The 16,849-nt window shown below is 31.0% G+C and overlaps 1 protein-coding gene across 1 annotated transcript; it reads right to left on the bottom strand.

Annotated features, from left to right (window-relative positions):
- Nucleotides 1-6,621: 6,621 nt before the first annotated feature.
- On the bottom strand, nucleotides 6,622-13,808 carry LOC122512872. Its single transcript, XM_043628982.1, has 6 exons — nucleotides 13,714-13,808; nucleotides 11,975-12,229; nucleotides 11,664-11,884; nucleotides 11,445-11,582; nucleotides 6,942-7,066; nucleotides 6,622-6,751 (listed from the first exon to the last, which is right to left on the bottom strand). The coding sequence occupies exons 2-5, from the start codon at nucleotides 12,031-12,033 to the stop codon at nucleotides 7,023-7,025; spliced, it is 462 nt and encodes a 153-aa protein (XP_043484917.1). The 5' UTR covers nucleotides 12,034-12,229; nucleotides 13,714-13,808; the 3' UTR covers nucleotides 6,622-6,751; nucleotides 6,942-7,022.
- Nucleotides 13,809-16,849: the final 3,041 nt, after the last annotated feature.

Here is a 16,849-nt window from a genome sequence, read left to right as displayed (position 1 = left end):
TGTGGACCTGGTACAAAGTTAGCAAAACGTCTAGACCGAGGTGATCCAGGTGTTAATCCATTAGACGCCGCTTGTAAAGAGCACGATATTGCTTACTCGAAAAATCGAGAAAACGTTGAAAAAAGAAACGCTGCTGATAGAGTATTAGCTGACAAAGCGTGGCAACGTGTATTTGCACCAGACGCACGATATAGTGAAAGAGCTGCAGCTTACGCAATAACAAACGCTATGAAAGCAAAATCAAAATTTGGAATGGGAGTAAAGAAGAAGAAGATAAAATCAAAGAAGCGAGTAAATCTTAGGAAAATTGTGGATGCTGCAAGAAAATCAATAATTCCTGGTAATGATGCTCGATCAACAATAAAGTCAGCTATTGAAACAGCTCGAAAAGCTGTAAGGAATGCAGGTGGTAGAGAAAAAGTTTTAACACCTCGTATTCTACCTGTGCCATCAAAAGTTGGTGGTCTGTTACCATTAATTCCAATTTTTGCTGGGCTAAGTGCACTTGGAGCACTTACTGGGGGAGCTGCTGGTGTAGCAAAAGCTGTTAATGATGCAAGTGCAGCAAAAGAGCAGTTAAAGGAAGCTCAGCGTCACAATAGAGAGTTGGAAGCAGTTGCACTTGGTAAAGGTCTACATTTAAAACCATACCGACAAGGGTTGGGACTTCATTTAAAACCATACGTTAAAGGACAAGGTATTAAGAGACAATGTACGAAAAAAAAAGTTTAAAGCTACCTCAACGAGCACTTACTGATCTAGATTTACTTAAATATGCTTAAGAAATGAAAATTCCTCATTTTCGAGGAGTTTTTATGCGAAATGAACTACCTATAAGAGGTCCTCGAAAAAATGAATCCGCCATTATTAATTTAGATGATAAAGATGGTTCTGGAACTCATTGGGTTGCATATAAAAAAGTTAATAATAAAGCAGTATACTTTGATAGTTTTGGAAATCTTCAACCACCCTATGAACTTGTCAATTACTTAGGTTACAATACTTTAATACAGTATAATCATCAAAATTATCAAGATTGTAATAGCTTTAATTGTGGTCATTTATGTCTAAAATTCTTATGTGGACAGCTTGAAATAACTCAAAAATATATTCTATATAAGTGATTGTAAGTCATTGCAGCTAATCAGTATATAAAAAGTCATCAACATGGAAGAATCTTTTACTCTGACTATCTCAGGCAATTCATCTGTCCTGGAGGCAGAATATTTTCCTCCGATAGAATTATTATCTAATAAAAATTATGTACTTGGCTTAGTTGAATTACTAACCTTCAATTCAATTCCTAATATTGATCAAGGTAAAAATAAATTTTATATTGGTGATAAAGTGATTACTATACCCCCTGGAAGCTATGAAATTGAAGATATTGAAAAATATATTCAAAACTCTATTGAAAATGGATCTGAAATTGTAAGAATCAAACCTAACAATAATACTTTACGTAGTGAAATAACAAGCAGCCTTGAAGTGAGTTTTGAACAAAACGATTCAATTGGTAAATTATTAGGATTTACTCCACGAATATTGACAGCTAATATACCTCATACGTCAGATGTACCAGTAGCCATTCTTAAGGTAAATGCTATCAGAATTAAATGTAACATTACTACTGGTGCATACATAAATAATAAAAAGGTACACAAAATTCAAGAATTTTTTCCAATTTTACCAGCTGGATATAAGATTGTGGAAGTTCCATCTCACGTCATTTACCTTCCAATCGCCGTGAAGACAATACATAATATTCAAATAAGAATCGTTGATCAAGACGGAGACTTAATAAATTTTAGAGGTGAAACTATAACAATTCGATTACACGTTAAATCAACGTAATGGGAATTGTATTTCATAGAAAAACTGGTGGAAGCTATATAAATGAGTTACCATGTCAGAAGTCATTCATTCCTCAATCAGTTCGCAAGAGACTAACATCTCAGAACATACTATTTCTGAAGCAGCTCGGCCTAAGAGTTTATCAAGAAAACAAGGGAAAAAATTAATTTTTCACATACTTTTTATTTGTTGTTGTAACAAAAATGGAAGAGATTTTAAACATTCTAAGTCCAGTAAAATTTGATAATTCTGTGGCACACTATGAGATTCATGCACATCAACCATACGTGTCATCAGCATTTAATAACAGTGACGAGATTCGAATTGCAGTTCAACATCAAGACTTGTACATTCTTCCCTCTAAAAGTACTCTACACGTCACTGGAAGAATTGTTAAGCCTAACAATACGCTTGTAACTAATACAAAGTTAATTAGCAATGGTATTTCCTACCTGTTTAATGAGATTCGTTATGAATTAAATGGTGTTGAAATTGATCGCTCCAAAAATGTTGGTATTACAACCACAATGAAAAATATAATTTCTCAAACACCTAATCAAATGATTTACTCTGAAAATGCTGGTTATCTACCTTATGATGATGATGATAGCAGAGTAACAAATGATGCTGGATATTTTGATGTAAATATTCCACTAAGTATGATTATTGGTTTTGCTGAAGACTATCGAAAGATTGTTGTAAATGCAAAACATAAACTTATTTTAACAAGATCTCGTACTGATCTAAATGCTGTAGTAAACATTGAAGCAGCAGAGCGTGAAGAATTTAAAATTATTATAATTAAAGTTGAATGGTTGATTCCATATTTAATGGTAAATGATCGACAAAAAATTGAATTATTGAAATTCATTGAAAAAGACTCACTTATAACAATGAGTTTTAGATCATGGGATTTGTATGAATATCCTATGATTCCTGCCACTCAAAAGCACGTGTGGACTGTAAAAACTTCAACGCAAGTTGAAAAACCTCGATATGTTATTCTTGGTTTTCAAACAAATCGAAAAGAAGATCAAGGAAGGTATGCAAATTTATTTGATACCTGTAATCTTCTCAATGTTAAACTTTTCTTAAACTCACAGTACTATCCTTATGGAAATTTAAATTTAAATTTTACTGAAAACAAATTTTCCATACTATATGAAATGTATTGTAATTTTCAACCATCCTACTATGGAAAAGAATCTGAACCTTTATTAACTAGAAATAACTTTAAAGATTATGCACCATTGGCTGTTATTGATTGCTCAAAACAAAACGAATTTCTAAAACAAGCATCTGTAGATGTGCGATTGGAATTTGAAGCAAATGAAAATTTTCCAGCCAATACAGCTGCATATTGCCTTATAATTCACGACCGCATTATACAGTATACACCAATCAGCGGCGTTGTTAAAAAAGTAACGTGATTGGTGGAAATATTGACCAATCATAGACGACATCGGTAGTGGGGGTATTTGGAGTGGTGGGGGAAAGGCTATAAAGAGAGCGTCTCTCTAAGGCTTGAGCCATTATTCTATTTCAGATACCATGGCGTACGTCGTAGATATTCAGTGCTTCAAGAGACTATACAATGAGTTTGTCATCAAAGAGTTGGCGATTCTACCACTTCAACAAGATGCTCATCCATTGGTCTACCTCTTCGAGCCGCCATATGCCTGGAGTCGATTGCCTGCAAGATACAAATGTGAGAATCGATGGCTTACAAATAATTATCATGGTATCGATTGGGCTGCTGGTGACGTATGTTATGAAGAATTACAACCTATAATAAAAGAAGTACTAATAGGTACACCTACCGTTTATGTAAAAGGTTTAGAAAAACAAAAATGGTTAGAAAAATATACATTGAATGTGTTTAATTTAGATGATTTTAAATGTCCGTCGCTAAAAAGTTTAAGTGTAGATAGTTCATCTACATGTACAAATCACACACGTAGCTTTAGCAACTGTGCTGTGAAAAATGTATGTAATCTACGAAATTGGTTGATACAACCATCGAATATACTACGAAATAATATAGAAAATAATGATGAAGTTGACAATGATTGTACATTGAAAGATTTTTATAATGATTGTGAAAATTTCCTATATAATGAATAAATGTATTAAATGTCTATTAATGTTTACTTTAATTAACCTTTCCCTATCCTATTATCTTTATTACACATGTGTAAAACTATTAAACACGTTAAAACTAGTCTAGACTTGTCTTATGACGTCACAAAGTGGGCGTGACTCAATAATAAAAAGTGGGGGTATTTTGCAAACATAAAAAGCTATTGCGCATGCGTAAAAATAGTGGTATGGGTACTGCGCATGCGTAAAAGTAATGGTGGGGATAATGTGTGATATTTGGGTATAAATAGAGGCACCTTGAGCTGTAAAGCTCATTCTGTTTTGTAACTTCACAAACTATTATCTCTAAGAAAAGATGGATCTAACCAAAATCAACGCCATTGGTCGCATGGATGCTTTCCTACCTACGAAGCCGCTTTCCGAGCTGACTCCTGGACATAAGTATCCTATAACGAAGATCCAGGTTGTCAACACCAGGTATGGAGTCAAGGTCGTCGTTGAGGTGGATAAAAAGTTCAATACATTCCTGCCTTCAAGATTTGTACCAATGTTCACTGATGACTCTATATGCTTGGATCAGATGCAAGAAGCTATTAGTTCTGGACAATTACGGCTGAAGTATATTGGTGGTCCATACAACCATATTGAATTTAAAATAAAACAAGTGTAAATATTGTATATTGAATGTAAAACAAGTGTAAATATTGTATATTGAATATAATAAATGTATGAAATGTTATTAATACTGTATTTAATTAAATACCTTCATTAGTATTACGTTAGATAATAAGGTTTACATTTTAAGGTTATGTTTAATAAAATAGATTTTAAGGTTATGTTTAATACAATATATTTTAAGGTTATGTTTAATATAATAGATTTTAAGGTTATGTTTAATATAATAGATTTCAACAACTTTTACAAGCGCCATCTATTAAAATTTTAATAATCTTATTAGTGTAAACAATATGGCGCCATCTTTGCCCGCGAAATACAAACGATTCAGTTGTGGCGCCATCTCTCGGCACCGCACTCTGTCGGTAAAACAAAATGGCGGCTCACTGTTTAAGCAGTTTGAATTTATTAAATAAAATTTTTAAATTTCCCGACAGGCAGGTTTGAATTCGCTAGTGGCGCCATCTGTCGGCGGTAGTCAGAACTAAAAAAATCGGTCGGTAAAACAGAGAACCCTTTGTAAGCCACTTGGAAGTTTGAAAATAAATTTTTAAATATCCCGCCAAGCAGGTTTAAATTCGCTAGTGGCGCCATCTGTCGGCGGTAGCCAGAACTAAAAAAATCGGTCGGTAAAACAGAGAACCCCTTGTAAGCCACTTGGAAGTTTAAAAATAAAATTTTAAATTTCCCGCCAAGCAAGTTTGGAATTCGCAAGTAGCGCCATCCAGCGGTGGCAGCAGGAACTACACTCGGTCGGTAAGGTAGAACACCCCTTTAAACCCACTTGAAAGTTAAAAAATAAAATTTTAAATTTCCCGCCAAGCAGGTTTAAATTCGCTAGTGGCGCCATCTATCGGTGGCAGCCGGAACTAACTCGGTCGGTAAAACAGAGCACCCCTTTTAACCCACTTAAAGCTATGAAAATAAAAATTTAAATTTCCCGCCAAGCACATTTGAATTTGCTGGTGGCGCCATCTAGCGGTTTAAGTTTAAATTAACTCGGTCGGTAAAACAGAGAACCCCTTGTAAGCCACTCGAAAGTTTGAAATTAAATTTTTAAATTTCCCGCCAAGCAAGTTTGAATTCGCTAGTGGCGCCATCTAGCAGTGGCAGCAGGAACTACACTCGGTCGGTAAAACAGATTCCTACCTTATCGGTTGAGTCAAGATTTCTGTCAGGTCCCTACCTTACCGACTGATGATAAAGTAGAAATCTACATTACCGACCGTAGGTACTTAGCCGAGATCAGAACCTGCCCCAGAACCCCCCTAGCTATACTACTGGAATGCAATTTTTACAAGAATTAATGAAAATTTTAATATAGAAAAAAGTTATTTTAAAAAATCCAAAAATTAATTTTTTCAAAAATTAAAAAATTGTTGAAAAAATTTTTTTTAGATATTTTTGAAAATCCTTCTGTCTGATTTTTAGTATTCATGACCTTAATACACCTACAAAATTTTATTAAAATCCGTCAAGACGTGTAAGAGAAAATTTGTCCACAAGAATCGGTGACACACACACACACACACACACACACATACACACACACACACACATACATACACACATACATCCGGACATTTGTTCCTCTCGACGAATTATATATACTACACTTGAAAATTTGTAAAAATAATTGATTCTAAAAAATTCGGAAATCGACATCACTATAAGGCTTCCTTTATGAGGAAGCAATATGAGGAAGCAAAAAATCAATAATAATTAAAAACAACTTTTTTTAAATAAAATATAAAATTAATACCGAAGATAATTCAGTAAATATGCCCTCTTTTATTTGCCCAAAACATTTTTCAAAAATTCCTTTTCCGTTATGAGTAATTTTGCATAATCGAAATATCGAATTTTTTCTTTTCACTGAATAACATGAGCATTGTTGCTGCAGTTGTTGTTGCTGCTCAATTTGCTGCATCTGCTGCAGTATTTGTTGCTGCAATTGAGGCTGCACATGTTGTTGTTGTTGTTGTTGTTGATCAGTCGAATTTGGGCCAGCATTTTAAAATAAAAATTACAATTATATACACTACTTGTCAGAAACATAAAAAGAATTGATTTGTTGTACTTACTCCCTTTGCATTTCTACTTCTTGCACTTCTGACCATTTCTGAAATGAAATAATAATAATTAAGAATAAAATTTATTAAAATTAAAGATAATCAAGTATTTCTTTATTTTTTAAAAATTTCATTTATTACTATTAAAATAAATTATTAAAAAATATGTATATCGAAATATAATGAAAATAATTTATTTTTAAACAATTGTTATAAAAAATTAATTAAAATCATCATCACCAACTGCATTTGCGTCTACATTTGCCATGTCTGAATAACTAATCTTTTGTATTTTTTTATCGCTCCTGTGGAAATTCTATTCTATTGTTGCAAAATAACATCGCTGGTTTTAATTACTCGATTACCTAAAAATAAAATAACATTAATACTTTTGATTTAAAGAATTCATTTAAAATTTTATAAAAAATAATTAAAATTAAAAACATTGAAATTTAAACCTTTTTGAAATTTAGCAACTTATAAGAATAAATATTATAAAATATAAAGAAATTTCTTTCTGAATTCTAATAATTAAAGATACCAAGTGATAAAATAATTATTTTATATTATAAGAATATTGTTAAAATTGTAATTTCTTAAAAAATTATTTTCATCATTTCAATTACTATTTACTACAATTATTAACTAAAATTCTTCTTTAAATGAAGCACTTTTAATAATTAGAAAAAAGTCATTGAGATTTTTCAAATCCATTTGTTTACAATTTTACAATTCTATTTCACTAACTTCCAATTATTCTATTATTCATTCTATAAATTATGAATTAAATTAATATATTATAAAATAAAATGTTCAAAAAATTTCAAAAAATATTAAATTAAAACTAAAAAAAAAATTTAAATACAAAATTGTTAGTTAAAAATATGAAAATTTTATATTTTCAAAAATTGTAATTTAAAATCTTCTTAAAATTCAATTATTTCTAAAATTTTATGGTATTATGCTTTAAATATTTAATTATTATAATAACTTTTAACGAAAATTTAAATCAATTATTAGAAAATTCTACAAAAACTCAGAATGTTGTCAACAAATTTTGAAGTAATTGAATTCTTTCAACGTATTTAAAAACAATTTTTAAGAATAATTACATTTTTTAACAAATTCGATTAAGATTATATTAAAACAGACTTCGCACTCGATAATTAATTTTAAAAAAGTAGCATAAGTATCTTTTAAACTAAAAATGTAGCTATCGAAAAATTAAACAATACGACCAAAAAAACTCGTTTTTGAAACTTTACAAAAACTGGCAAAATATCCATACTATATTTTATTTTCCTCACTTTTTCCTAATTTTCATCAAAAATATTTACTTCCTTCTTATCCTGCTAATAAATTGAATTCTAATTTTAATAATTGAATTCCTGAGAAATGTTTATTGATTTCTTTCGAATATCAAATATATATTGCTTCGTGAAGAAAGGTTAATTAATATATATTTTTAATATAATAAAACTTAAAATAGCTTAAAGACTATGAAAATGATGATTTTGTCTTCTTCACCTAAATCTTGTAGTGATAATAAGATTGCGCAAAAGTTTGCAATATCTAGAAAACATACGAGAAACAGAAAGCAATTAGTTCAAAAATCTTGGATTTTAATGTCGTTAAATTTTCGAAAGAACGTTAGTTATCAGTTGAAACTGAAAGTTTAGTAAAATTATTCTATCTAAGACAAGATTATGGTCGAGGAAGGATGCCTGATAAAAAAAACTTTGTATCCACAGAAGAAGATAATGGTAGCTGTCAATTACAAAACTGAATCGGGAATCACCAAGTTTATTCTCTTTCAGAGAAATATTTCTTTAATTAAATAACTATTAAAAGTTTTCCTATTGTTAAATTACTTTTGATTAAATTACAAATATTGCGAACTGTCAGAAAAATAATACCGAGATCGTGGATGAGTCCCGGATTTCCTACTCCCGGATTAATGCTGATATTTGACTGCGAATGAGGCCAGCAAGGGAAGTGTTTCCTGGCACATATGATTGGATGTGAATCCCGGTCATACAAGGGTGCCAGGAAAACGAAAACTCATGAACAACTGCCTTCGAATGAACACATGTAATTCTTGCCCTGGAATTTATGCTATTCGGGAAAACCTTAGAAAAGTTTTTAATAAAAATGAAATTTATAATATTTCATTTGAAACCTGGGTAAATAAAGAGAATTTATCAATTGTTACTTGAACACTTGAAGCAGATGATTTCATTCAACGTTTATGTGACGAACTTGATGATTTAAGACCACACGCTTATTTTGTTGCTTAACAAGCGCTCTGTCACAAGAATAGAAAAGAATCAATTAATCAAGATGAAATAATTGTTGAATGTGATTTTGCTGAAAATTAAAGTTTAGTGGTGCAAGATGCTGTTCAGGCATTTCATTGGAATAATGATCAGGTCACTCTTCTGACTTCAGTATTTTACTATAAAAAGGGCAAAATCATAAGCATAGAAGCATTATCATAAATTCTTATGATCTTAAACACGACACAGTCATTTTTTAAAGATTTCGTCGAATTTTGACTAATCATCTCAAGGATAAAGGTTTTCAAATTCATAAAATTATTTATGTGACTGATGGAGCTCCTCAACAATTCAAAAATAGATTTGACATTGTAAATCTAAATAATTACAAACAAGATTTTGAAATAGATACTGAATTTTATTTTCATTGCACTGCGCACATTAATGGTTTGTGTGATGGACTTGAAGGAAACCTAAAACGTTTGGCAACTCGAGTAAGTCTCCAGATGTCCATTGAAAAAGCGATCACGCCTCCCAGACGTTTATACGAAAGGACAAAACACTCCTTATCAGAGACAAATTTATTTCTTTCTGCACCAAATAATAAATAGAAGCTCAAAGAAATGCTTTAAAACCACGATTTAATGCTGCTTCAACAATTCATGGAACAAAGATGATTTATTCATTTGCCTTGGTTTTTTCATCATTTTTCTGGAATTCAAAGTATTTCGTGTCATGTATCACTTGTTTTAATATTACTGTGAGCAGTGTTGCAAAAATATTAAAAAAAGATTAATCTTTAATGGAATATATTAATCTTATATATAAAACATAATTGCAATAGCGTAAATTTAGAAAATGGTGCTAATTTGACAAAAAAATAATTTCCTCATTAGAAATCTATAATTAAAATTCCAAAATTTAAAATAGCGTATCCAATATGGCTAATCTGTTACAGTAAGAAAAATTGAAATAAATACATATTGTTAAAATTTAAAGTTTGTAAAATTATAAACTATTTTATCTTTAAATTTGTAACTTTAATTAATTTTATAATTATAATTTGGACGCGTTACTAAGAAAGACATTTTGGTAGTCATTTCTAAGATATAACTCAGCAAGTAGAGAATCTTAGCGCAGAATATCAGTTATTTTGAATATAAAAATAATCGAATTTTTAGAAAAATGCAATTATTCTTAAGAATTTTATGAAAATTCGTCAAAAGAATTTAATTATTTAAAAATTTCTTGTAAAAATTCTTCATGAGAATTCAGTTTTAAGAAACAATTTAATTATTCATTAAATTATTATTTATTTTTGTATTTAAATAATTGAATTCTCTTTGAATTTCTAAATAAAAATTAATTTTTTTTATTGTATATACTCCTGCCCTATTGGCCTTACGCACTTCGACAAGAGTCCCCGAGAAATACTTTTTTGGATTAAGCATAACCATTCTACATATGAAAATTCTATATATTAACCTAATTTTTGCGTCTACAGCCGACTTTTATTAGGAGTACTCGCATTACGCCTGGACCACCCGTCAATGGGTTTTCTCACCAGAGAAGAGGGAAACTGTAGAAAACCTCTCTGAGTACAACCGGTTTATCGACAGTCGAGTTCTAATGGTGTGTACCGGACAATAATCGACGGTGCACATCATTATACCTCGACGTCAAACCTCCCGCTCAGATTATCTCACGGGCCGAAAAAATACCAAGCCAAATAGGCGCGAACCAAGGGTACTTATACCCTTGGCCTTAAACGACCGCCAAGCGAGGCATCTATCCGACTGAGCTAATCTGTCGGTTGATAAAAATTAATTTAAATATAAATTTTAGTTTCATTTTAGTTATCACTCGGTCATCTGTAATTATTTTAAAACATGAAGTTCAAGCCTTAAGTAAAATAATATTTAGAGGATTTTAGTTTATATTAATTAAAAATACTTGAAATAATTATTATTTCAAACAATAATCAGATTTCACAAAAAGTTTACTATCTGAAAATAATTATCCTAATAATAATTCGATACTTAAGAAAATCAATAAAAATAATATACAATTAAAAGTTAAGGACAGGCATGCGGAAAAAGAAACTTACGATTATTATATAATATATATCAGGATATATTTAATTTTGTTGGGAAATATTTTTAAAAAGAAGAAATCATTTTTCGTTTATCTCTAACAATTTTTTTGCTTCCTCATACAGGAAGGATTGTGTTAACAAAATTTTTGATTGTGATTGTTTGACATATTTACAAACCTTTTTTCATTATATCTAATATTTTAGTACTTTATGCACGAATGGGCATTGTCCGTATAAATGTTATTAATAAATATAAAAAAATTTTTATGTAATTTTATCTCAGAAGTACAAAAAACGGATTTTAAAAAATTGTCCAGATGTGTGTGTGTGTGTACTAACACAGTTATTTAGATTTAAAAAAATAAATCTTACCATCGTCAGACGAACATTTTGCAGCGCGCCCTGCTGCAGCACCTGCGGCTCTGCCGGCTATTTCTGCATTGCGAATTACTTTTTCATCATCATCATCGTCACCTAATTCCTCATCTGACGCGTTGTCTACGTTATGTACTGTAGGGTAGAATGATAATTATTGTTAGAAACACTACAAGTAGAAACAAGTTTTACTTTTAGTGTCTCGCAAGGACTTACCATCATACATTTCTGCAGGAGATAATAACGATTCATCAAAGTCGGACAACTGATGGTCAACATCGGTGTCGCTATCATCGGTGTCGCTATCATCGAAATGTTCATCTTGGTTGAAATTGAAACGTATATTCCATGTAATTATTGCATTTAAATTTGCAATTGGATTTAACACGGGCCACTCATTCTCATCCAATCTTGACTTTTCAATGTAGTTGTATTTTCTAAAAATTAAATTATTAAATTTAATTGTAGCTTGGGTAAACTACAATTAAATTTAATAAACAATTTTCTAAATTATTTAAAATACATACATGTAATGTAGAAAATACAATATTGCTATTCTGCTTTCCTCAATGTCCGTAATATTCATTTCATTTACAAATTTTAAAATCGATCTCCTTTGTTGTTTTTTACGGTTTATTTTCGTACGAATTAGATTCGCTAATTCCTCTGGAACATCATTCAGTGATTCGTAACCGAAGTAAAATTTAGCAATCTTCTTCGCAGTTATTAGCCTCAGATTAAATAGGCTCTTTACATTTACTGAGGCATGGAATTGCAGGAATCTGAAACAAATAATAAATTTCCAATGGTAATGATTTTACAAATTATTTTAGGGTTGAAATAATTTGTAAAAATTGTGCTAATAATTAAAATTATAAAGCAAAATTAAATACTTATACATACATTTTTACTGCGTAATGACCGCGTGATATAATTCGGTTGTTCTAAATACCTTTCAACACCTTCGAAATAACGTAAATATTTCCCAATCGAGAAATGAGTTGCATTATTATATTTCGCAGACAATCTAATACCCATTTTACATAAACGTTTACAATCGATAAGACTTTTTAAATCGTGGTCTAAATTTCTTCAGAACAGTCTCTGTGGAGTGTCTCTCAATTTCTAATAATAAAATTGAATAAATAAGAGAATTTCACCAAAGTTCATACAGGAGGCACTGCGACAGGCAGAAAAGCCTATTGTGGGTATCTCTCTCTTATTTATTTATTTCCATTGATATTAACAATTACTTAGGCAATAGGCTCTTCCGCCAGTCGCAGTGCCTATTTCGGGTTCTATCGATATATATTACCGACTGCTGATACTTTAAATTTATATTATAAATTTATACATCTCATTTTCCTTGTTATTAACAGATGACTCTGTCTCAGGAATCTTTCTCACAAGTGCAGATTATAAGCTTTCGATTAATATATAAGGACGAATGACAAATTATATCAAACAAGTGGTCCGATGCTATTGTAGAAAATTTTGCGGAAGGAATCTTATCCCAAATGACTGAGGCTAAGGAGTTCTATGAGTTTAAGAAGGGTTTTCACTTATATAATAATAACAGAAGCGAGAACCTGTCAACTTATTCCCATCTTATTGTGCTTAAAAATTCTTACGTCCAAAGTTGGAGGATTTCAGTTACAAGTGATTCTGTTACATTCAGACTATAAACCTACGTGTTGTAGCGATATTTACTTTTACTTACGGGTTTTACCCGTCTATCGTTACAAAAATGGTAACTACCGGTTTTCCGTTTACCGAATTATAAATTCCACACTTCGAATTTATAATGCACCATCGATGACCCGTTTTATGGAACTTCCCCCGCGCCAGGTAGGTAAACTACCCAGGTCACGATAGCAGAAACAAAACAGGAACTTTCCCGGGCTATCTCAAATCCGAGATCACTATTTTATCTTTACGAAGTTGATTTTATACTTTAAAAAATTCAGGCGTGAGTACCTCACACAGAAGAGAGAGACAGACACAATGAATTAACACTTAAATAAATTAAACTTGACTCGAGAAATTCAATTAAACAATTCAATCAATCACTTTTATTTTTGACACGATAAATCAATTTCTTAGAGAATGAGAACTTCCACACGCCGGTGATACTCGTTGATCAACCGAAAATGGCGGCGTTCTATCGGCTTGCCATGCGGTCACTCGTCTCAACGTTATTTTTCGGTTACACCGTCCACCGGTGGTATTCCCAAGACAACGAGGAAGATGGAAACTGGACACTAACCTTTGATTCGGTCCACCAAGGCTTGGTACTCCATTTTTAATATTTTGACTGGGCTTTCGGTTGAACCGCAGTGTCACCGTTAAAGTCTATCGGCAGCCAGGCACGAACTGTCAAAAATAGGTTACTCGGCATCCTGCATCGGTCCCGTATGTAGGTCATGCGCAATATGGGTTCGCCCCTGCAGCATGACAATAGTCCCAACATCTATGACAGGTGATTGCTGGTTGACAGTAGATTCATGCCGATTTACATAAATTGTTGACGCCTTTTCGGTTGGTTGATAATTAAACAACAATAAATAAATTAATGCTTTACAATCAACCAGAACGTGTGGAATTCTCTTGTAAATAAACAATCTGATTCTTTTACAACTCAACATTTGTATATTATATCGATTCTATACTGGCCTTTCTGCCAGTCGCAGTGCCTCTTGTATAAATTTCACCCAAGTTCATACAGGAGGCACCGCGACTGGCAGAAAAGCCTATTACGGGTGCCTCTCTATTATTTATTTATTTCCATGGTTATTAACAATTTTTGATGCCTCTCATGGGGTTTATTGAAAAAAAGGTTGACTGAATATATTATCAAAGAATATAAAGAAAGTGGTGGAAATTTGTCATTTTTATTTTCTTGAAAAAGCAAATTAATTTTCTGATAAATCAGTGTCACAGTCTTTTTTACAGTTTTTTGTTTCTTCATTTTTTTAACCTTATCGTCTTTCATAATAAAATTTTTGTTGGTTCTCACAATTAAAATATCCTCTAACATGCTTGGATTTAAATTACCTATCAGGATTGAGAAGATGAATCTCATCCCTGAAAACAATCTTTCTATGCTGACCTGCGTCATTGGAGCAGCGTGGACAATTGTCGCCAATTGATACAATTCTGGGGACATTGTTTTTCGACTTTCTCAGAATTCTAATATGTTAAAATCGCCATTCGATGCAGGAGTTTTTTCGAAATCATTTAACATTTCATCCCATTAACCGCTAATTAAAGAGTTTCAATTCCGCATCGCACTAGAGTCAGAAAAATCGAGAGAGTTGGTAGAACTTCGCCAACTTCTGCATTTCTATGTTCCTCTTCTAGAAATGAATCATCATTCACTGGCGTTTCCTCTTGTGGAGAATCCTCGAAAGTTTTATCCTCTCCATTATCTTCAACAAGATCTATATTAACGATTTCGGTTTCTTCAGGATCTTCCATTTCGTCGTCCATTTCTTCATTTCCTTCCGTTTCTTCGAAATTCTACTCTTCAGTTTGCAGCATTTCTGTCATTTTTATGACTTTAGAGCCATTAACAGTCGTGCACGTGTATATTCTGTCTATTGTAATGTGATATTCGTTAAGAATATCTAAAACAATATCCCTCAAGTTGCTGCCCGTATCAGCTATCGTTAGCTCTCTAACCGCTAACGTCCTCAACTTGAGAGATCCATCCTTTATAAATTGGATATTCAATCCAAGAAAGGATTTATTGTGCCGAGTCACAATGTCGACTTTATTACTAAGAAGATAAATCTACAAAGATAATAATAATAAAGACTTTAAAAAAATTTAGCTTTTCAAATGTTCTCAAATGCGTAACTGTTGTAACAGTAATAATTAATATTACACAAAAAACTGAAACAAAATTAAATTTTTTAAGTACAAAATTTTTTGAGTCGAATTGACCCAGTGTACGATCGGTGTGGCACATTGTAAGAAAGTAACGGAAGATTAAGAAAAGCAATTTAAATATATAAAACGTTTAATTTTTTTGTTACTATTCTAGTTTCTTGTCGGGAATTGTGTACAAATATTTTTCTTTATTTTTATAATATTTAAAATGTTTATAGGCTTCAAATGTTTTCAGACGACCACATTTTTTAGCACTCATGATTATAATGCACTGTTTATAATAAAGTGTTATACATTAACGCGTCAACTGAAATTATATTACGTCGTCTCGTTCTTCTAGATCATTACGTAGTCATACTCTGCCTATATGATCCAATCACAGTTTTTTAAAGCTTTTTTGAATTTGTAACATTTCCCGTGTGAATGTTCTTCTTCATATCAAAACAATAGTGATAAAAATTTTCTTGAAATGAATTGGTATAAGCGCTCCGGAATTATTAACACCCCAATACTGTCGGTCATTATAGTCCCCGAGAATTTCATTTTACTTGAATTTTTAAAAAATTTTGAAATGCAGAAAAATTCAATCATCCACTTTAACGAATATGACAATTACTCATTATATTTTGTATAACAGTACAATTAACAAATAAATTATAAATAACAATTAATTTTTTTTGAATTGTTTTCCATTTATATACTCTGTTGAATATTATTTACTTATTAACGAAATCCCTTTTTCAAAAATTAACAATTAAAAATAAAAAGGAAACAAAACAATACTTAATTATTCAAAACAATTTTCAATAAAATTCATCAAGGGCATGTCCAAGTTGTGAAATGTAAACAAACAAAAAGATAAACAAACCAAACAAAGAATGCATTGACAGCACCATGTGGAAGTGCAAATTTTATTTTGAATGATACTTAGTTGTTTTCTCATGCTTTCAGTTATGCAAGGTGTAGTTACCAAATTAGATACTTTAGTTCAACATTTTCATAAGGAAAATGTGAATTTATATTTATTTGTTATTTTACTAATTGCATTTTATTGCTCATAGTCAAAAATGATTTTATTGGAAACTTTGTCACTTTAATTTTCTGCATTCCCAAATATCTCGAGTGTGAAAGCTTCAATTGTATTCGTCTGCTTCATTGTTTGATTTATTCAAAGAATATTTAATCTCGTGTTGAGATTGTATGGGTAATTCGAAATTAACGTTTTCGGATTGTGATGAATTTAAGTTTGTTAATTATCGTACTGCAGTTGCATCTATATGTGTAATCTATTTAAATTTTCTTTTTAATTTGTTTTATTATTTAAAATTTTAACTAATGATAATAATGATAATATATTTTATTATTAATAATATTTCATTTATTTTATTATATATATAATTTATATTTAGAATATAATAATAATTTCATTAATGTAAATTTCTATTAAAAATATTTCATATGAATTTTAGTTTTTACAATAAATAATGACAATAGCAAATAAATAATAATAT

The sequence above is a fragment of the Leptopilina heterotoma genome, unplaced genomic scaffold (genome assembly GCF_015476425.1).
Source record: "Leptopilina heterotoma isolate Lh14 unplaced genomic scaffold, ASM1547642v1 Lhet_129, whole genome shotgun sequence".
NCBI classification, from domain to species: Eukaryota; Metazoa; Arthropoda; class Insecta; order Hymenoptera; family Figitidae; genus Leptopilina; species Leptopilina heterotoma.
Note: the sequence above shows the minus strand (reverse complement) of the source record. Positions and strands in the feature narration are given on the sequence as shown.

What these genes read in the sequence shown, in the direction of transcription:
- LOC122512872 (XM_043628982.1), bottom strand. Translation starts at nt 12,033, where the DNA reads ATGAATATTACGGACATTGAGGAAAGCAGAATAGCAATATTGTATTTT. An exon ending in TTGTATTTTCTACATTACAT is followed by an intron (nt 11,885 to 11,974) that starts GTATGTATTTTA and finishes TTTAATTTTTAG; the next exon opens with AAAATACAACTACATTGAAA. An exon ending in AAAATGTTCGTCTGACGATG is followed by an intron (nt 7,067 to 11,444) that starts GTAAGATTTATT and finishes TTTTATTTTTAG; the next exon opens with GTAATCGAGTAATTAAAACC.